The sequence below is a fragment of the Epinephelus fuscoguttatus genome, linkage group LG11 (genome assembly GCF_011397635.1).
Source record: "Epinephelus fuscoguttatus linkage group LG11, E.fuscoguttatus.final_Chr_v1".
In the NCBI taxonomy this organism is placed as follows: domain Eukaryota; kingdom Metazoa; phylum Chordata; class Actinopteri; order Perciformes; family Serranidae; genus Epinephelus; species Epinephelus fuscoguttatus.
In genome coordinates this window covers 13,459,462-13,481,365 of record NC_064762.1, presented here as the reverse complement: position 1 = coordinate 13,481,365, position 21,904 = coordinate 13,459,462, and the positions used below count along the sequence as shown (strand labels likewise).

Sequence of the window (21,904 nt, the reverse complement as noted above, 5' to 3'; positions counted from 1 at the left end):
AATGTATTACAAGTTTTTGAATTTTTAATGTTTAATTATGCACATTAGGCATTATCTAATTAAATATGTGCTATTTTGCATATATTTTAGGAAGATAAATATGAACATCTGATAAAGTGAGGTGCAAAATTCTTTTTTCATTTTGTTTACACACAAGATGAAAAAAAAATTACAGAGGGATTTAATGATATCTGCTTTTATTACCTAGAAAATCAAAATGTACTGTCCATTTTTTGCCATATTTTTGGGAATAAAATGTCACATAAATCAGGCTAGGAATGATTTACTAACAAATCCCTCTGTAAACAGCTTCAGAATATAGCAAGGTGTATAACTGGAAAGTTTGGAGTGCATAGGTGCTACAGAGGCTGAGATGTTTGACTTGGAGTATGACAAAAAACCCATTTTGAGAAAATGGCATTCAAAGATTTACATAGGCGAATTTAATACATTTCTATTGGAAACAGTTGCTCACAAACAAAATAAATGTTCAGGCTCTTAGTAATAATAATATACTATATTTCAAGCTGATGAAAAATGATAATTTAATAACATGACAGGCATATAAGGCCTACAACTATAGTAACCCAGCCAATAAACATATTAGCCTACACTGCACAATGATAACTTTTTGGTTAATTTGGGAGAAACTTACTGCCACAAGTAGACAAAGTGTAATACAATAAACATCTAAATGTATAATTGAAACGTTTTCTTTATAGCAGTTTGAAAGAATACATATTCAAGGAGTAAACTAGCCCAAATTCTCAAAATTGACCACTGCATGAAAAACTAATGTTTTTGCCTGCCATAAAAAACAAACTCAAAGCTTGTGAGTGAATCCAACAAAATCACCAGAAAAAAAATGTTGGCAATCTACGTTTTTGAAAACCACGGACACGTTATAGTGGATACGGTGAAACTTTCTTTACACTTCAACAATGCTGTGGTTAACGTGCAGTTACATTTAGGCCCCAAACCACTACGGTTAGGTCAAGATTATGTTTCGCCATTAAAATACCCACTGTTCATGCTTTTGTTTCCAGTCGACTACTGCAATGCCCCATACCCTGGCCTACCTAAAGGTGCCATTGCAAAACTACAGACCATTCAGAATGCTGCTGCTGCCAGGGTTTTAACAAAAACCAACCTACAATGGCTCCAAGTATCCTTTTAAAATCCTTCTATTGGTTTTTAAGGCTCTTAATGGCATCACCTCCTCCTATATAATAATATAATATGTTCCCTATCACCTTGCATCCCTCCACGAACCCTGAGATCCTCCGCAGCTGTTCTTTTATCTGTCCCTACTGTCACTACAAAAACCTTTGGGGATGCTTCATTTGGCTACTACGCCCCAAAAATATGGAACACCCTGCCTTTAAGTTTTAGACCTGCTGGCTCAGTGGACAGTTTTTAACAGTGACTCAAAACATATCTTTTTAATATAGCTGCCGACTAGCAGCCGTCTGTCTTAATATGTATCTTTTTAATATTTGATTAATTAATTCTTCTTATTTCTCCTTGAACGACTGTGTATAGGTTTAATTTCTTTGTAAAGCCCCTTGTGCTACATTCTGTGCATGAAATGCTATATTAATAAAGTTCATCCATTCACTTTCGTGGCACTATCCAAGCTGGAAATGCATCAGTGTCTCAGTAAAAGGTAAAAGCCTTTTGTGGCACTATCCCAGTTGGAATAGCAGTGATGTCCCTCAAAAAAATAACCACTTTTTGTGGCGCTATCAGTTCATACACTATGTCACTTTAGAAACATTGAAATGATTCGTATTAAATGAACAAATGTGACATACAAATGTAACGTATCCGTGATTTGCAGAAATGTACAATGCCGACATTTTCCTCTGATGACCGGGCTGGTTAATGTCCACCAAAGTCATCAAAATGAAATACCAATCTGCATCTTTTTATCAACTAGTGTCTACCAAATATTCAAGGCATTATTTCATAATTAATAGAGTTGTTCAGTATTTTGGGAAGGGCGTGAATTCACCACCACTCTCATGTCTGTACATTCAAAATGAAGCTGAAACAGCTGCTTCTGTCCGGCACCTCTAAAGCTCACAAATTAACACGTCTATATTTGTTGTTTTTTTTTCCTATTCACACAAAAAATGGAAACGCAAAATCATCATCATTATTACTTAGGTAGTGTACAATTTCTTGCCCTGGGATTGTTCTCACTGTGAGGTCATCTGGCAACCAACAGAGGCTTCAGAAAGTCAGTTCCATGTGCTAACATGTCAAAATATTCCTTTAAACGTGCACCAGTAACTCCCATACTCCATGCCTCTTTCCCCTTAGATGGCACTGTTATTATTTTAACAATTTGATTTGTTTCCTCTGCTTATGCAGCTTCAGTGATAGACCATAAACTGGCAAAAGGTCAATAAAGGCCTGCAATTAACATAAAGAAAACATGCCTTCTACATATTAAATCAAACAGATAAAGATTGAAGGTATAGCTATATGCATACCATGATGTATTGCTACACAGATCCTTTTCCTTCGCACCTAATCTTGTGAGTGGGAGGGTCAGGAAGTCAACAAAATTAAAAGGGCTTTTGTCAGGGGAGCAGCTGTTTTCATCGAGACTGTTTCTCCAGTGAGAAACGTTCATGGTGAGGTTTGTGGATTCGCCTGAGTAACTAAGGAAAAAAAGATGTTGCATTCTTTCAATGCTCTTAGCAGCACAAATACAAACACATCCTGGAGAGAGGGCAGAGATCTCAAAGAAATACATTTTAAATCCTTTGCAAAAGAGTTTTTGTTTTTTGGAAGTTATCTGAACTGATTAAGTCAACTTCTGGGGCAGAAGGCAATTTTTTTACAAGAAGAATGAAGGAGATAAAGACAACACGTTCTTGCTCCGACTTTGTCACATATCGACATTTGGTCATGGACTTTCAACGTCCAGAAACGAGGTGAAAGGTACCCTGGGTGTGTTGGTTGATGTTCTGGGATGCTGTGTCAAGTTCTGCCTGTTGTGTGAATTGTCTTATTTCCAAATACACTTCCGTTGTCATGGGAAATTTTGGGTTCTCTTTCAAAATAAACGCACTATATCGATACAACACCGGGAATTGATGTTTTTTTCTTTAACAAGTAAGGCAAGTAGTTTCACCGCTCCACTGGGTGAAAGTTGGTGTTCTCTGGATACCTCCCACCCACCGTACTCTGACTTTCACCGCCTTTACTTTCATTCTTGACCCACAGAACGCCATTAAACTATAACGTCGATTGGCCACGTATCATGCCGACGTGACAGGACGTCTTTTTTTGTCAGTGTCTGACGCCGCAAGTCAGACCGGGTTGATAAGGATAGAGTTTACTGAATCAATGACGTAAAGGCCAGAGGTCTCATAGCAGACACCTGCTGTGCTCCTTTTAATAATCCCAAATTGATGCCAACAATCACACACACACACACACACATACACGACTGAGCATGCCAGTAAACATGGGTAGGTGATCTGGGCAGGCCCAAGCTATCTTTGGCATCTCCTCTGCTCTGGTGGCCACTGTGCCAGGCTGCCATACCATCTGATACAAACTGACACCACCGACAGCTGTTCCCTAACCTCAGTCATTTCATATATCTGGCAAGTTTTTTAAATGCATGATGAGCGTGTGGCTTCAAAGCTGCACACTGACATCCAGCGCTCACTAATGTTCAGAGAGCACAAGAGGCAGACCGATCAGGGCAGTCAGCACTATTCTACCAAATCATTCACACAATTTGAACGACGCCCCCTCACTCCTCCACAACCCTGACCCCTACCTTCGCTCCAGTGTGTCCACTTGTTCCATTCAGTTGCTGCACACTGTCATCATCTCACAGTGTCTCCAGATATTCAAAGGTCCATGCCATGCATCCTTATTTCTCTGCTCTCCCTCCTCTCTGTCTCTTGCCCCTTACTGCTTTTGTTGAAGTTCACTATAGGGGATCCTCTGCTGCCACCTGCTGGTTTAAATAGATACTGTCCATTAAGTTTCATCCCTTCACTCACTCCCCTGCCCAGCACCTATAAATGATGTGTGCAGTACTGTCCTGCTCAAAATGCCTGGTGGTATAATGTCGAGTCAGTATCATAAAAACTTAACTTATTTGAAATGATAGAGGACTTTTATTTTAAAGATATTTCTACCATATATTGATGCAGGACAGGCACAAATAGATGCAAAACATTCACTACAATGCACGTTTGATGCCCCAAATTTTCTGATGGAGGACCCCCAAACCATCTATCTATCCATCCTTTTTTATTCGCTAATCTGGGGCCGGGTCGTGGAGGCAGCAGGCTGAGCAAAGCACCCCAGATGTCCCTCTCGCCTGTGATGCTTTCCAGCTCGTCCTGGGGGATCCCAAGGCGTTCCCAGGCCAGATGAGATATATAATCCCTCCAGCGTGTTCTGGGTCTGCCCCGGGGCTTCGTACCAGTTGGACATGCCTGGTACGCTCTCATCAGTTGCCCAAACCGCCTCAGCTGGCCCCTTTTGGTGTGAAAGAGTAGCAGCTCTACTCAGACCTCCCTCCAAATCTCTTGGTTCTTTACCCTATTGCTAAGGCTGAGCCCAGCCACCCTTGCATCTGTGATCTCAGTCTTTCGGTCATGACCATAGGTGAGCGTTGGAGCGTAGATGGTACGGTAAATCAAAAGCTTTGCCTTCCGACTCAGCGCCTGCATCACTGCAGACGCTGCACCAAACTGCAAATCCATCTCATGCTCCATTTTACCCTCACTCATGGCCGAGACCCCGAAATACTTGAATTCCTTCACTTGGGGTAGCAACTTTCCCCCGACCCAATGGGACCAATCCACCATGGTCTCAGTCTTGGAGGTGCTGAAACTCATTTAGACCGCTTTATACTGCAAACCACCGATGACACCGACAGAACCACATCAGTTGCAAAGAACAGAGGAGACATTTGGCTTGGTTAGCGTCTTTCCACAGAGCAGTGTTAAGCTGACCTTCAACATGAGAGCAGCAGCACGTGCTTTTGATAAACAATTTGGCGGTGTCTCTAATTAAACAGTACAAACCGGCACACAGACTGATAAAGACAAGCATGGGAAAAATCACAAATGGTGTTGGGTTTAAAAATAAAAGCATCACATTGTAATAAACAGTAGAAACACCATGTTCAGTAAAAAGGCCAAAGCCATATCTACATACTGTAAGTATACAGGTGACAGCTCCTTCTTAACCTGTATAGTATGTTTAATTGGTAATATGAACGCAAGAACTGGCACCAACAAAGTATTTTTCTGTGTCCTGTTGCTTATACTTTCTAGAAGTCATATCATTAATTTAGGATATCAATAGGCAGAAAAGGTTGCACGGTATTTGATGCCAAGGCATTAAACAGAGGTCTTCAACATTCTTCAGGCCACAGACCCGTTAGCTGAAAGAGAGATGGTGCAGGGACCCCCCACTGCATATGTAAAATTGAGTTGTATATTAAACTGGGTCTACAATAAAGTGTTGGGTGGCCTGTATTAACATATCGTTATATGGTGCATACCATACTAAGTTATTAAAATAATTTATTGACAGATTCATATATTTATACACAATGGATTCACAAGGATTTATGGGTAACAGTTAGCCTATAACCAGTGTTGTGTACTTTAAATTATTATTATTATATCTAGATAATACTACTACTAGTAACCTACTAACAATAATAATTTATCCTCTTTTTTTTTTTTTTTTTTTTTTTTTACAAACAGCTGATTTAACTTTACAAATAATATCTTTAATTCATGTTAAAGGTCCAGTGTGTGGTATTTAGGGGGATATTATCAAAAATGGATTTTAATATCATACGTTTTTAATGATAATAATAATAAGAATAAGAATACGAATAATAACTAGTCCATACCCATTGGTAGCTTTGTCACCTTCTACCTATGCCAATCCTTAATGCCTATGTGCAGTTTCACATAGATTGACCACGTCAGTAAGTAGAAAAACGTGGGACAGACAGAATGACTGACTGACAGAATGACACACTGACAGTTTCCGTGATTATGTACAGCATACCATACCATGACTTAGTCATACCAAAAATTAGAAAAAAAACAACATTGGTCCACAGGGGGAGCCACAGCGATCGGTCACATTTTAGCCATTTTTAAGCATTTTTCTGTTGTCATGGCGCCACCCAGTTGCCAATTAGAGTCACATTTCTCCAGTCACCTTGAGGCGTCCTGTTCTACATATCTACCAAGTTTAGTAAAAATTGATATGGCAGTTAGGCCTAGATGAGAAATCAGCTCTCTAGCACCCCCATTTTGTTTGGTGGGGTCAATAATGGAGGGGTCCCCTCAGATTATGTGTGGTCATATGCCTACAAAGTTGCGTGGTGATGGGTGAAACCCTTGAGATGTTATACACCTTTATGTGATGAGCCACGCCCTCCCCAATATTCATTGCCTTATAGAAGCTCAGTTTTAGTAAGTTTTCCAACTTCTGCCAAGAGGGAACTTTAGATAATGGTCCCTAGATTATGTTCACCCAGTTTCATGCAGGTCGGTCAAACTTCCTAGGAAGAGATCGATTTGAATTGTTTTTCAAAAAATTCAAAATGGCGGGAAATCTATATAACTGGAAGTTATGGGTTCTTGAGGCAAATGTGTTCCTCATGAGGAGAGAGAGAGAGAAAGTTTCATGTGTTTCATGTCTCTACGACGTACGGGGCATGAGATATGCTCATTCAAAGTTTGTAATTTCACTCGGTTGCTATAGCGCCCCCCTTTGGCCAATTGATGTAATATTGCTTCATTCGCATCCTCCCATGACCCTCTACCACTGTGCCAAATTTCACATGGATTGACCAAGTCAGTGAGGAGGAAAACATGGAACAGACACACACACAATTTTCGTCATTATATAGTAAGATAATATGTTTTTTTTAGTGTTTAATTACCTGAAAATAAGAATAATACTGTTAATGTTTCCTTGGAATTAACGGTTTATATCTACATAGGGTGGGTCATCCATAGAGGCCGCCATACCGAATGGACAAACTAAACACTGGCTCTAGATAGAGTCACTTTCGTGTTCGCATTTTTGTGTTTTCACGTCGGCAACCGTGGTTTGCAGCCCCTCTGTGACAAGAACGTCAGAAAAACATCATTTTTTCAACATGAAACTTCTTTCTTCAGTGTTTTGACCGGTTTAAATCACCTGGTTTGTTTGGGTTTGAGAGGAAGAGACCTCTGCAAAATAATCTGACTCGTAAAATCCTCCTGAACTTCTGGATCTTAAATTATCGGTGAAAAAGGTGAGCACACGTCAGCAGGTGCTGGGCTAGTGTTCTGTCTGAGACAAGGCTATTCAAGAGAAGGCTGAGACACGGGGTCAAACATGGGGGGATTGCACAAGCGCAGTGTAACTTGAGCTGCGATGCTGGAGGGTGACAGCAGGGGCGCTAGATAAAAAGTGCAGGATCTGCTCAGGCGATCAAGGAGTGCGCTTGGTGCGGTCTGCTTGGACTTTTGGACGATGGCTGCCTGAAGTTGTTGGAATTGCATTTCTGTCATTCTCACCCACAACGCAGGCCACCAGTGACAGTCCAGTAATAAGCTGTGAAAATGACATGCATGCACACATAGACATGCACATCCCCCTTATTCCGCGGTCTCACGCCATCTACTGAGCCTTTGAGGAAGTGCAGACCAGATTTTACTGCGCGTGTGCAATCCCCCCATGTTTGACCCCGTGTCTCAGCCTTCTCTTGAATAGCCTTGGTCTGAGACATGCCAAACGTCTGCGGATAACTTCCTGAACTAACTAACTAACCTCCTGAACAATGAACACTGATGGAATTCTAACCGGGAGTTTTAGCTGGTTGCAATTTGCAATCCTCACTGCTAAATTTATTTTCTATTGATGTTTTGCCAACCTGGTCTCACTCTGAAGTCGTTGAAATCCGGTGCTTGGGCAGTGACAGGAACTGATGAATAAACACGGGGAAGCACAGTGGGACAAGAACGAAAGTTAAGGCGGCAAATGTCCAAGAAGGATTGGTGGGAGGGGTGGTGGATGGGTCCAACAAACACCAACTTTTACCTGGGAGAGCGGTGTTTGCGTCTCGTAAGATTATAAAACCAAACCCTGTTCTAAATACTGAGAAGCTGCCCCAGACAACCCCAGCACGGCATCTACCCTCCTCAGTGAAGCACCATCTGGGATTTCTCACATGACCTTGTAGACCAGTCTGCTATTACTAGCATGTGCCTCGGTTTATCTTTGCACCACCAAAAGCACATGCTGCAACTTTCACAATGTCAGCCACCTGTTTTCTTATAAAAAGAAGGGAACCAAGCACCTTACATCTCATCTCGTATGTGGTTCCTGACGAGGCATCACCAGCCAGCAGAATGAGGGCAGGTCTATCTTTGTTAGTTTTGGGGCCCTGCCTGTTGGTTTCATGCGCTCTTGAAGTGCAAGCAAGTGAAGGAGGGGAGACCAAACTCTATGATTTTCTGCCTGACAGAAAGCAACCTCTTGACCCTGAAACCATAGCTGATCAGTCCAATGGCCAAACCAACACCGGCCCTGACATTTGGGCGGAGGTGAGGATGCTGAGGGACATGGTGGTGGAGCAGAAGGTGGAGCTGAGGAACATAGAGGCCAGGCTGAGGGAGGCAGAGGTGCAGGCAGATGAGCAGAAGATGGATCTGCTCCTCACTAAAACCAGCCTGGAGGATCTGAAAAGAGATCATGCCGCCACAGAGGACAGACTGAGAGCCAGTGAGAAACAAGTGGAAGAGCTGAAGAGAGTCAACATGGAGCTGAGGGCTGATCTTCAAAGCCAGACAGCTGAACTTTTGTCCATAGAAGCCAGAGTGACAGTCTGTGACAGTGAGCTGCAGCTCCTAACACGCAGGATGGACAACCTGCAGGCTCAGAGCACAGCTCAAGAGGCTGAGCTTACATCTGTGATGGACAGAATGAACACTACTGAGAGCCGAGTGGATAGTCTCATCAAAGAGAATGCTAAGGTGGCATTCTACGCTGCCTTGACAGACTCAAAGGGTGTAGGGCCTTACAATACTCAAACTGTCCTAAAGTTCAGCAAGGTCTTCACCAATATTGGTAATGCCTACAGTCCAACCACTGGCTTCTTCACTGCTCCGGTGAAAGGAGTGTACTATTTTAGATTTACAGTATGTGGTCATACAGATGAAGGCGGTATGGGAGTACAACTATTTCATAACGGTAGATCCATAGTGTTTAATTTGCAGGGCAGGCATAATTTGCATTTTGAGTACCTGTCAAATGCTGTAACTCTAGAGCTGAATGTCGGTGATGAGTTGCACTTGGTCCTTCCACAAGGCTTGGCAATCTTTGATAATGTAAACAATCACAGCACATTCAGTGGCTTCTTGCTTTTCAGTATTTGATGCCAGCCATTGTGAGCATTTATACTGGTTCGGTGGTGTGTCTGTGTCACTCTGCAGTTACACCTGATTTAAAACACACCCCAAAACACACATTAAACATGGCTTAATAGCATAACTTTCAAACACAAGCACACAAATCAGCTTCACTATAACTCGCAGCATTCACAGACAAAGCACTTGTCTTTATTTGGACACATTTTCCCCACAAATACAACATGCTAATGTTATTAGCACAAGCTTATGGCATTTTACATTGTATAAATTAGCCTAGCTGCTAGCAGACTTTTTCTCTTTTCATATGAAGCCAGGGACAACGGCAACATTTAACAAAGGTAACGGTACAAAATTAGGCTTCATTACAACTCACAAAACACGTTTTGCAAACAAATAAAACATGCTAACGTTATTAGCACAAGCCTATGGCATTTTACATTGTGTAGCTTAGCCTAGTGACATTTCCTCTGCTCATATGAAGCCAGGATAAATCACACACAAGACTTAAAATACTATTTTAGTGGAGGCTTTATTGTCTTCACAATTTATTGTTTCGTATCTGTGAAATTAAAATAAATAAAAGCTTCCTTTCCATTTCCTTTCCAAATAGTTTCAGCTTACAAAAACAGACATAGCCCTTTGAGCACCACAAGCTGAGTGCCATTTAATTTCAGTATATTGGAGAGAAGGCAGACATCGTAACACACATGGCAGCTCACACAAACATAATCTAGACTGATAGACAGTAAAAGGAAAGATATGTGTTTTTTAATTTGGGGTGAACTGTTTCTTTAAGTTATTAATAGAAATCTGCTGCTAGTACCAAGTGGTATTAATGCAATGTGTGACTGGCTGACTACTGCAGCAGCTTAAACCCATACAGTTTGTGGTGTGGTGAGCACAGTGTATTTGTCAGAGTTGGCAGTTTAGTGTGCCGATGTGGCATCAAAACCTTTGACAGTATGGCTGTACAACACACCTGTGGTGTCTGATAAATTCATGATTAATCATATATCATCATTTTTGAATGGTACCCAGCCCTACTAATCTACTGTAAAACATTTCCCATGTTCTGCAGTTGTCAGCATGTCTTTACAGTCATCTAAAGAAATAAATGTTCTTATCTCTTGTGCAGTGTGAATACTGTCATTTTTTTCCTTGCCTTTCAGTGTATTTCTCACAACTACAACAATTGCTCTAACTGTGGTGCAGACTTTGACATCAAATATAATACCAATATGACATGACAAAGATATCCACAGACAGTGTCGCAAGTTGTATGCACAAGCTAATATGCTTACTTGTAAATTTAGCATGTATTCAGTTAATGTGAAGATCGCTCTTTATAGAGCATTTTGCACTCCGCTGTATACTGCCCTCTTGTGGCGCTCCTATCAGAAGAGCAACATGCAAAGACTTAAAAGCTCTTTAAGTCTTCCTAAACTTGAAAGGTTTTTGTCACATACAGCGAACATCTCCTCATGATCCGCTAGCTACATGTCCTCTGAATATGCTGTGAAAAAGTCCAGTCTCTGTAGGCAGCCCAGGCTCCGTAAATGGCAACGAAAACACTTCACTGCTGTTTACGTTCAACAATGTTATCAAACACAACAGAGCTAGCTCTCCTTTTAGCCTCATTGTAGCCTGTAGCTCTAACTGCCTCTCTGGCAGCGTTGCCAGGTGGGAAATGTAGGATTATTATATATATTATATATTACATACTATAGGATTATCGTACCAGAGACTATTTTTGAGGGAAATTATCGTACATCTGTCATAACCAAAATAACAATCCTACTGATGCGCTATAGGCAAATATAGTCACTCTAGTGTTAACTTTTTTGGTTTACTTTTTTTTCCATTTTCCTTGCTTCTGTTTTTCCTCCTCTACTTCTTCTTCTTCTTCTGTTTTGAATCTCATTTTCGCTCAACTTCCTGATTGGTCCTAGGACCTCGTGGGGCTGGTACAGCTGACCATTCAGCCAATCATGCTAACTGTTCAGAAACAAACGTCACCCGTATCTCACGCTGAGCAAAGTGCGATTGGCTGGAAACATGTCACATGGGAACAGGTGCCTTCAGGGCTCACAAAAAAAACTCCGGTATACTGATTGTGACCACACATTCATAAAATGGTCAAATTATAGTACATTTGGCCTTTTTTGGGATTATTGATCGTACATCATACAGAGGGCCAAATTATCGTACAAATACGATAATTATCGTACAACTGGCAACGCTGCTCTCTGGGCACTGCGTTCACGTATGAGCGCTTGCGTGAGCCTGTGAGACATGGGCACCGTGTTCATGTGTGTGTGCTTGCTTTTGCCGGTCTTGCGCTGGCTGGTTGGTGCAGCCTGGACCAAAATGTTTTTGTTGCCATTTGCAGAGCCTTTGCTGGAGACCCGACTTTTTCACAGCATATTCAGAGGACATGTAGCTAGCGGATCGTGAGGAGATGTTTGCTGTGTGTGACAAAAACTTTTCAAGCTTAGGAAGACTTAGAGAGCCTTTAATGTGGCCTATAATGACGGCATGAGACTGCTTCTAAAACTCCTATGATGGTGCTGTGCCAGCCAAATGTTTGTAAATGTTGGTGTGCCTACTTGCCCTTTTTTTAATACGTAATCTTATATATCAATATATGTGCAGGCTCTTTGTCTCAGAAAATGATATCATCCAGGCCTTGGCCAACCCTGAGCTGAGCTCTGTCAGGTTTTCATCTGGACTGTGGGGCCACTGGCTCTCCAGCTTGTTTGTAAGTGCAGTTTATTGAATTTTGTCCATTTATATGAACTTGTACAATGAAGTGTTGGGTATTTCTTGTCTATCTATATATATATAGTATCTATTATATCATATTGTTGTACATAGATGATTGTTGTTTATATCATATATTATTATTATAACATGTTTAAACTAGGGTTTATTTTATGTATCATATAGCAATATGAAATTACATGTTAGCAGAACACTCTTATGCGTATTATATGGATGTGTGGAGTGCGATTGTCAGGTCCCAGGATGTCCCCAGAAACACCCTATATTTTGTCCAGAAGATGGCAGTCTTAGGATGCGGCATGCACTGATAAGTGTGTTAGGGTGAGGCCTGGGGGGAGTTTTGGGAGAGTAATGACATGAGATGTAGTGACGTAACATAAAAGAAGGAGTGTGTTGTTTTCTGCAGAGGGCTTCAGAATAAATAACTTTTAAAGTAGCTGTATACCTCTCTCCATTGGCTGTCTATGTGTCCAGTATTTATGGATAGACAGAAAGACAGAGACGTTGGAATGCACAGTATAAACTGTTGATTAAAGCCTTCACACTATTATTCTGCATCAGCCAAATCACTTCTAAGAAAACAGTCATGCCAATATAAAGTGAGTGATCTGTGAGGGCGGATGGGAAACATGATGGGATCAGCTGGAACACAGTGTGATTTCTTCCCTCCCCTCAGTCCGTGGACCTTTTTCACATCACACTTTGGGCATCCGTCCAACAAAACAATTAGCAAGTATGGGAATCCCAGCCCTGCTCTCTACAGACCCCTCCCTCCCTTTCTCTATCTCTCTTCCTCTCCCGCTCTCTGCAGCTGGCCCCAGGAGAGAGGCGGCCAAGTTTATTTTCTCCACGGTGGTCCCTTTGAGGTGGCGGCGAGGCCCCTGCCACGCCGCCGCTGATGTATTAGGTGAGGGTCCTTAAAGAGATGTCGGTGGGACTCTTACTGCAGCACTCAATCTTATTGTTCTTGTTACAGAATACTTGGTGCTGTCCTTTTCACATGGGCAGAGTGAAGAGAAAGAGTGAGTGTGATTAAAGTCAGCCACATCTCTCCTGTTTGTCACTAAAAAGTAGTTCTAATGGCGAATAAAGCTAAATTATCTCATTAGTCTCAAAGTATGTAAATATCTACATGACGACTGAAAATATTTGTTGGCAAAGACCATAAGATATGACTGCATGCTGAGAAAAGCTAGTAAGTGGACCTTAAGTGAGCATTATGTTAGCTCAATACTCCAAAGTCATGAATGAAATTTAAATTCATTCATTTTTCATTTTCGATTTATACCTCTGCGTTGAATCAACATTGTGCCCTACGCTGTAGCCTGATGTGCACCTTCCCAAAAATGTAACCACACATCGAGACCTCCTGTCTATTTCTGTAAGCTGAAACCATTTCCCTCAGTGGAAACAAAGCTTTTATTTACTTTAATCTCACAGATAAGACACAATAAATTGTGAAGACAATAAAGCTTCCACAAAAATAGCATTTTAAGTCTTGTGTGTGTTTATCCTGGCTTCATATGAGCAGGGGAAATCTCCGCTTGTCGCTAGGCTTGTATTAGCATGTTAGCATCTTGTATTTGTTTGGAAAACGTGTTTAGTATAAGACAGTTGTTTTGTCAGTGAACCTTGTGAGTTGTAATGGAGTCGAATTATGTGCCGTTACCTTTGTTAAATGTTGCTGTTGTTCCTGGCTTCATATGAGTAGAGGAAAAGTCCGCTAGCTGCTAGGCTAATTTATACAAAAAATGTCATAGGTTTGTGCTAAAAACTTTAGCATGTTGTATTTGTGTCCAGATAAAGACAAGTGCTTTGTCTGTGAATGCTGTGAGTTATAGTGAAGCTGATTTGTGTACTTGTGTTATAAGCCACGTTTAATGCGTGTTTAATATGCGTTTTGGGTGTGTTTTGGATCAACCAAACTTTACAACACTTCACCGAAACCCTGCCACTGACCAGTATTTTGGAGATGTAACTGCAGCTGACACACCACTGCACTAATATAAATGCTTACAATGGTGTTGGCCATGTGGGTAGGCTATGGTTGAGGCTCTACATAAAGCTGACGCACAAGTATAGATCCCGCTAAAGGGGTCGCAGGGCCGCTGGAGCCTATCCCAGCTGACATTGGGCAAGAGGTGGGGTACACCATGGACAGGTCACCAGACTATCACAGGGCTGACACATAGAGACAGACAACCATTCACACTCACATTCACACCTACGGACAATTTAGAGTCACCAATTAACCTGCATGTCTTTGAAAGGTGGGAGGAAGCTGGAGTACCTGGAGAAAACCCACGCTGACACGAAGAGAACGTGCAAACTCTGAAATTTAAATATCAAACATTAATAATTATTGAATGCGGACAAATTCAATCAGTTAAATTGCTTTTGTTTGTTTTGTTTTGTTTTGCATTTTTGTACTCACCATTGGTGGCAGACTGGTAGTGTAGTGGAGGGTATGCCCACCCCTTTTTCTGTCCGTTTACAGTATAGCCACCTGTCAGCCAAAACTAACTAACATAACTATACCCACTTCCTCCTCTGTAATCGCACCTCATCAACCACCACTTCACCACAGGCAGACATATTCTCTAAAATACAAGCAAAAGTCCAGCATTCAAAGTTTTCCTGAGTAAAAGTACAGAAAGAGTTATTGGTTTATTATTATTGAGGCATTACTGTGTGCAGCATTTTAATGTTTTAGTGCACAACTGCGACATAACCAGTGAGGACACTGAGTTCATGCTCTCTGTTTTTTTCATATTTTTCTGTGAATTTGAGGGTTTTACTGCGGGAGTTTGCACTACAAGTTAAAATAACACACTGGGCTTATTTTAGGCTGTTTCCTGGATGGAGAATAAATGCGAGATTTTTAAATTGGACCACTAGGCTCATTCCATAATCTTCATGGCTCTGCCTGTGACCTTGTAGGATTTACAAATAACAGCTATAGCTGGCCGTGGACTAGCTTTCAGTGGACAGACTGCTGAACAAATAACCCCAACCCACCCTCCAAACAACTAGCACTTAGGCCGTGAGTGCTAAAATATATATATATATATATATATATATAATGTATGAAAAACAGTGCATTATTGCTTGTCTTTAAAATAGTACTAATTTGTTTTTCATTAGACCATCGGTGTCAAACATGACTTTGCACACCTGACATTGATGCACTTGTGAAGGCTGAGATGTGCCAGGTTTCAGGAGCAAGCTGAACAGTGAGATGAGTGGCCTACTTCATATAAAATGCTGCCTGACCGGAATACAGTTCCCTGAAAAAAAAAAAAACAATGAACTTTTGTGGTCAAATACTGAACATTATGCAAAATATTAGCAGCTGTATCAGACTTTTATCTTCAAACAATATGGGTGAAACCCTGCTGCTGAGGCACTGCCCAAACATTTGGTTTGTTCTAAATGTTCCTGTAAAGCAGAGGATAATTTACCCTGCTTCCTCCATTGAAATGTAATGTCATGGTGAAGCAGACCTCCTGTCTATTTCTGTAAGCTGAAACCATTTCCCTCAGTGGAAAAAAAGCTTTTATTTACTTTAATTTCACAGATAAGAAACAATAAATTGTGAAGACAATAAAGCCTCCACAGAACATTTTAAGTCTTGTGTGTGATTTATCCTGGCTTCATATGAGGAAATCTCCCCTCATAGGATACAACGTAAAATGCCATAGGCTTGTGCTAATAACGTTAGCATGTTATATTTGTTTGCAAAACGTGTTTAGTATAAGACAGTTGTTTTGTTGGTGAACCTTGTGAGTTGTAATGGAGCCTTATTTTGTAACGTTACCTTTGTTAAATGTTGCTGTTGTCCCTGACTACATATGAGAAGAGGAAAAGTCTGCTAGCTGCTAGGCTAATTTATACAATGTAAAATGCCATAGGCTTGTGCTAATAACGTTAGCATGTTATATTTGTTTGCAAAACGTGTTTAGTATAAGACAGTTGTTTTGTTGGTGAACCTTGTGAGTTGTAATGGAGCCTTATTTTGTAACGTTACCTTTGTTAAATGTTGCTGTTGTCCCTGACTACATATGAGAAGAGGAAAAGTCTGCTAGCTGCTAGGCTAATTTATACAATGTAAAATGCTGTAGGCTTTTGCTAACAACGCTAGCATGTTGTATTCGTTTGGAAAACGTGTTTAGTAAAAGACAGTTGTTTTGTCAGTGAACCTTGTGAGTTGTAATGGAGCTGAATTTTGTAACGTTACTTTTGTTAAATGTTGCTGTTGTCCCCGAATTCATATTCACAAAATAGCCTGTAATATTAATTATGCTAATTTTGCTAATAACATTAGCATATTGTATTTGTGGGGAAAAGACAAGTGTTCGTCTGTAAATACTGCGAGTTATAGTGAAGCTGATTTGTGGACTTGTGTTTGAAATTGTAGCTACTAAGCCATGTTGAGTGTTTTGAATCAACTAAACTTCACAGCACTTGACAGAATCCCTGCTGCCAACTCGTGTTTTGGAGGTGTAACTGCAGCAGACGCACCACCTTACAAATGCTCACAATGGTGTAGGCCTAGGCCATGTACGTAGGCTATGGCAGAGGCTCTGCATAGACCTGAGCACAAGTATAACGCTTTAGGGGTCACGAAGAGGCTGGAGCCTATCCCAGCTGACATTGGGCGAGAGGCAGGGTACACCATGGACAGGTCGCCAGACTATCACAGTGTTCACTTTAGTTTGGTGTGGTGATGCCAGCATCACACAGGAGTGGAAATGTATGAACATGTGAGTAGTGACTGGCTTGATGTGGAAAAACGGACATCTTGTTGAAATTGCACTTATCAACCTGGAGGTCAGGCTGTTCATCGTATGTTTTGTAAAATGATTTTCAGAATGTGCTTCCTTACACTAAAACAAAGGGACATATTTTGAGGTGTTGTTATTTATAGGTTAGTTTACAAAGGTTTTACAGGTCTGGCACTTGAAACCAGACTGGGCAGGTTTCCTTTCTTAGCATTTAACCAGTGAATGCATGGAGAGTGATGTACAGAGATAGAAAGGGGGAGAGAGGAGGAGAGGGATTCCATGTTTAAAAAAAAGACAGAGAGGCCGCGTGTCAGACTGCATAAATAACTGTCGGCATGATGTAAACACAGCGGTCATAACCCGAGCGAATTAAAACAACTGGTCTGGGCGGGATTAAAGCTCAGCCCGCAGCTTTACTGCAACTTTCAAGATGTCTAAAATGTCCTCTGACCTCCGGCAGCTCGCGCCGCTCCGCTCCTCGCCTCTGATTGGCTGAATTCTAAATCGTCTATCCAATCAATGACAGTTAATTTGCTTAAACGTAAAAATGTCAGTTTAAAATAACATTTGAGCCTAATTTCGTAGTGATACTGATTCAGAAAATTACGTAAAAAGTTATTTTTATTGCTAGTCTTAATAATTAATTAAGCTCAATAATTTATGTCCTAACAATGTTAAAATATTAATAGTAATAAAAAGCAATAAATTGTTATCATTAAACTGATAAAATAATATTATATTAAACTAATTAAATGATAATAAATTAATATATTATATAGAGAACATCAATTATATAGAAAATATATTATATTATTGAATCATACTATTGATATTATTTATAAATATTTTATTTTATTTTTATTGTTTTAATATTTTATATTTAATTATAAAATGTTATACACAATTATAAATATAATAGGCCTGTTATAATAACATATTATATATACATATTAATAATGATGAAAAACTCTTATCATTAAACTAACAAAATAATATACTGAAAGAGTAATAAATGAATATATTATATAGAAAATATATTAAAATAAATATAATTTATAGATATTATATTTTATATATAGTATATATACAATATATTAAAATATGTTTATATTAAAATATTTAGATTCATTTTAATATTTATATTACAATTTTTTTAAAGCAGTATTAGTTTATTATAAATTTATTTATTTCTAATAAATTATTTTCTTTTTTTGTTTGTTTTTTAAACCTTTTATACACAATGAAATTGGCAGGGAGATAAACTTGATTTGACTTGTTTAAACTACAAGAGGACGAACTGCTTTCAGGGTCCCAAATAATCTTTGAAGGCAAAAGTTTGTTTATGTAATGACAACCACGTCCATTGTTATCTGTTAGAAACAACAGAGAGAGACTTATCTGCTCTGACGCTTGGTTGGTGCTCAGGTTCTGCTATTCTGAAGGAGTGCAGTGATAAGAGGGGGTTAATAGGTCAATGCGTTGGCCCACACACACGAATAAAACACATTAACCTTTAAAAAATCAGAACACAAGGTGTAAAAGTGATACAAATATATTTTATATACATGTAATCTGTACAACCATTTGAGACAGTGGACACTTTAAATGTGCACATCCATCCATCCATAATGCGGCCGCCAAAACAGGCCTGCACGAGCTACAAATGCATCTGCAGAGTATAAAAAACAATGTAAAGCACGCAGTTTATCTTTGAACCAGCAAAGACAACAATGGGTGACAGGATGCATTTAAATAAAAAAAAAATTCAACTCGTCTTTACGGGAACAAAAGGAGAGCGGATCTCCGTTATTCCCACTCAAAGTCTGCGGAGATGAGGCGTGCAGTTCAGTCACAAAAACATTTATTTTTCCCCTTTGAATTAAAAAAAAAAAAAAAAAAAAAATCAGTGTCCGCTTTGGTTTCGTCATGACGCAGTTGTTCCACATAACCTTGTTGTGTTGAGCATTTCTTTCAAATCGTTGTCCGGCTTTCCTGCAACCATGAAAGGCCACGTCTGCGGAGGGAACCACATACATCAGTTAGGACTATTAATGTATCAAGCAATTACATATAAGTCACACAAAAATCTCAGACCTATTATGTGCCAATTAATCAGCTGCAAGGATCATGTGAATATAATTAATATCAGGCATGAGCTAAGGACTATAACCAGATGTTTGCACTGAATTTAAATATCAGTATGCATCAATAATAAGCCTGTTTGTGTCTGTTATATTACCTTCTTAAGATCATCTGGATATCTGCTTTAATATTTGAGATATTGCACATTTATTTAAGTTACTTTCATTTCCTAATTTAAGGCCCAGTGTGCAGGCCTACAGCATTTCTGGTCTATTTATTGATATTGAATAATTCATAAATAGTGATGCTTTCTCTGAGTCTGATTTTTACCTGAACACTCATCATAAACAGGAATTGTTTTTACCCTTTAATGCACCTGCTTTGCAAAGCCATCACCCTCATCTGTCACCTTGGTGCCAAGCATGAGGCCTGCCAGAAGTCTGGTTAAAATCCTAATAAATGTACAAATTCCACTGGTGTAGCTTTTAATAAAAATAATGAGTGATTCAAATTATGTTGGGCACATAATAAATTCAACAAAATTTAATTCGGCATACTTTTTTTTAATTTAGGCCTAACTTTAAACTTAAATTTTCCCTCACTCTGATTTTTTCTGCTCAATAACATATTAAAATGTAAGCTGTTTCCCCTCCTTTATATGCCCCAGTCTCACCAGGTTAACGGGGTGGATATATCCGTTTTCATATTTGTCGTTGGCCAGTATCTGCCGGAGGTGCGCGATGTAGCTGGACGCGAGGCGCAGCGTGTCCAGTTTGGAGAGCTTGGTGTCCGCCGGTACCCAGGGTAAGGTGGTCTTCAGCCGGGAGAAGGCTTTGGACAGGACTCGCATCCTGGCTCTCTCACGAGCGTTGGCCGCGTTCCTCTGCACATGCTTGCCCTCCTGCTGTGCCACACCCTTGGGCGCCGTTTTCCGGGACGCCGTCTTCCGTTTCTTGCCCGGCGCGTCGTTGGCGCAAGTGCCCTCGCAGTTGGAGCTCTCCTCCGTGCTCTCGTTGGAGTCTTTACCGGAGGAGCCGAACTTCAGGATGCCGTCCAGGAGCTCGTCGTCGACATCGCTGAGAGACCCGGTGGACATGGTGAACTGTCTCCGAGCGGAGCGGGCTCAAAACATGGGAGCAGGACGCAAAGGGTGGACGGGAATGGACAGGGTGGACGGAACACGCGCCTGGAGAGATGTGGTCATCAGCTGCTGACGGTGCGTGGACAGAGCACAGAGGAACACAGTTTTTATCTTCATGGCTACAGAGGGCGTTACCTCATGCTGGGAGGAGACACTGGTGCTGATCTAACATGCTGGTCCCCCAAAGGGTTCCAGGACCCCAAGGGACCTGATGGGCCCCCAGTGAAATACAGAATACAGTTTATTTTAGGCACAATCTAACTCACCAAGCATCCATTCCCTTTAGAAAAGAAAGAACTGCAAACAGATGGATTAATACTGATTTTGTTTTTAAATCCCTTCAAGGCCTGGGGCCAGTTGCACAAAACACCTTAAGTTAAGATTTCCCTCAAAGTCCATGTTAAGGCTTTCTTTAAAAAATCAGTTGCACAAAACACGTCTTCCCTTTCGGGTTGCTTTCAGATTTTCACTTTAGTATTTAAGGTTTTCTCCTTATCTTGGACTTATACTTAAGGAATCCCTTAAAGTTATTTAAACCATTGAGCAAAAGACTTAAGGTATCACAAGCCTGGCAGCAAACACATGGTTACCATGGAAACTGTGTTTTACCACTGTAAAATCTGTCAATGCAATAAATGTCTTAACATTTTCACTTAACTAAGGAAATCTTCCCAGGGATTCTGTGCAGTACCCTTAAGTAAGTCCCTTAGCTGAGGAAAAATTAAAGTGTCATACTTTATATTTTATTTATTTAACCTTTATTTAATATTTAAATACCTTTATTTACTGAACAAAGTGGCCTCTTAAAAAAATAAAAACAAGCACATGTCTCTGTCACCACATTCTTTCTGATGCCCTTAAATCCATCGATGGATATAAGGAGAAAACTTAAGGTGTTTTGTGCAACTGGCTCCTGAGCTTTACTTTGTGAATTACACAGAGGCTCTACCTGTAAAATTCAGGTTTCAGGATTTTTAGCTTTTTAACCTTGACCGCTGTTGAAAAAAATAAAATAATAATGATAATCAAGTAATTGAATTTCCCCTTGGGAATAAATAAAGTATATAAAATTAAATAATAATAATAATTTGGGAATGATAGCAGGTTGTAATGATGTGTTTTTAAGTGGCAGCAAGGCCCATTCTTTGTTGTGCTTTTAAAACCTGAAGAAAAATGGCCTGAAATCAATTTTTTTTCAAACTTTGGTCAGTTTTATTGTCATGTATTGTCTTGTAGATATAATTGGCATAACAATGTTTATTTTTAGAACCTGATAACAAGATGATAACAAGACTGTAAAAGCATGTTTGACACGGAGTGCAGTCTCATTGAGCCTCTTGTTAGCAACTACCTTTTTTGAGACACATCTTCAGAGTTTATAAATGGGGTGTTTACTGACTCATTTGATGTCTGAGAACAGAATGAGTCTCTTAAGCTTGTGTTTACCACAGACCTAATTTCAGGCACATAACGATAACAGCCTGAGATGTGTAAAGAAAAATAAATGCAATTTCAATAGTGTGTCTCAGCTTTTCCACATTCACTCAGTCTACTTCTCACTGTCATTACATGTGCATTTATCCACACATTTCCTGAGACAGATTCTTTTGAACTGAGGCTGCTGATTGACAATATTTGGCACAATGTCTAATATCTTTAAACATGGTCACAGTAAGTTTTCATTG

General features: G+C 40.1%; 1 protein-coding gene across 1 annotated transcript; it reads right to left on the bottom strand.

Annotated features, from left to right (window-relative positions):
- Positions 1 to 18,532: 18,532 nt before the first annotated feature.
- On the bottom strand, positions 18,533 to 20,316 carry tcf21 (transcription factor 21). Its single transcript, XM_049589198.1, has 2 exons — positions 19,752 to 20,316; positions 18,533 to 19,010 (listed from the first exon to the last, which is right to left on the bottom strand). The coding sequence occupies exons 1-2, from the start codon at positions 20,172 to 20,174 to the stop codon at positions 18,921 to 18,923; spliced, it is 513 nt and encodes a 170-aa protein (XP_049445155.1). The 5' UTR covers positions 20,175 to 20,316; the 3' UTR covers positions 18,533 to 18,920.
- Between the last annotated feature and the right edge of the window lie 1,588 nt (positions 20,317 to 21,904).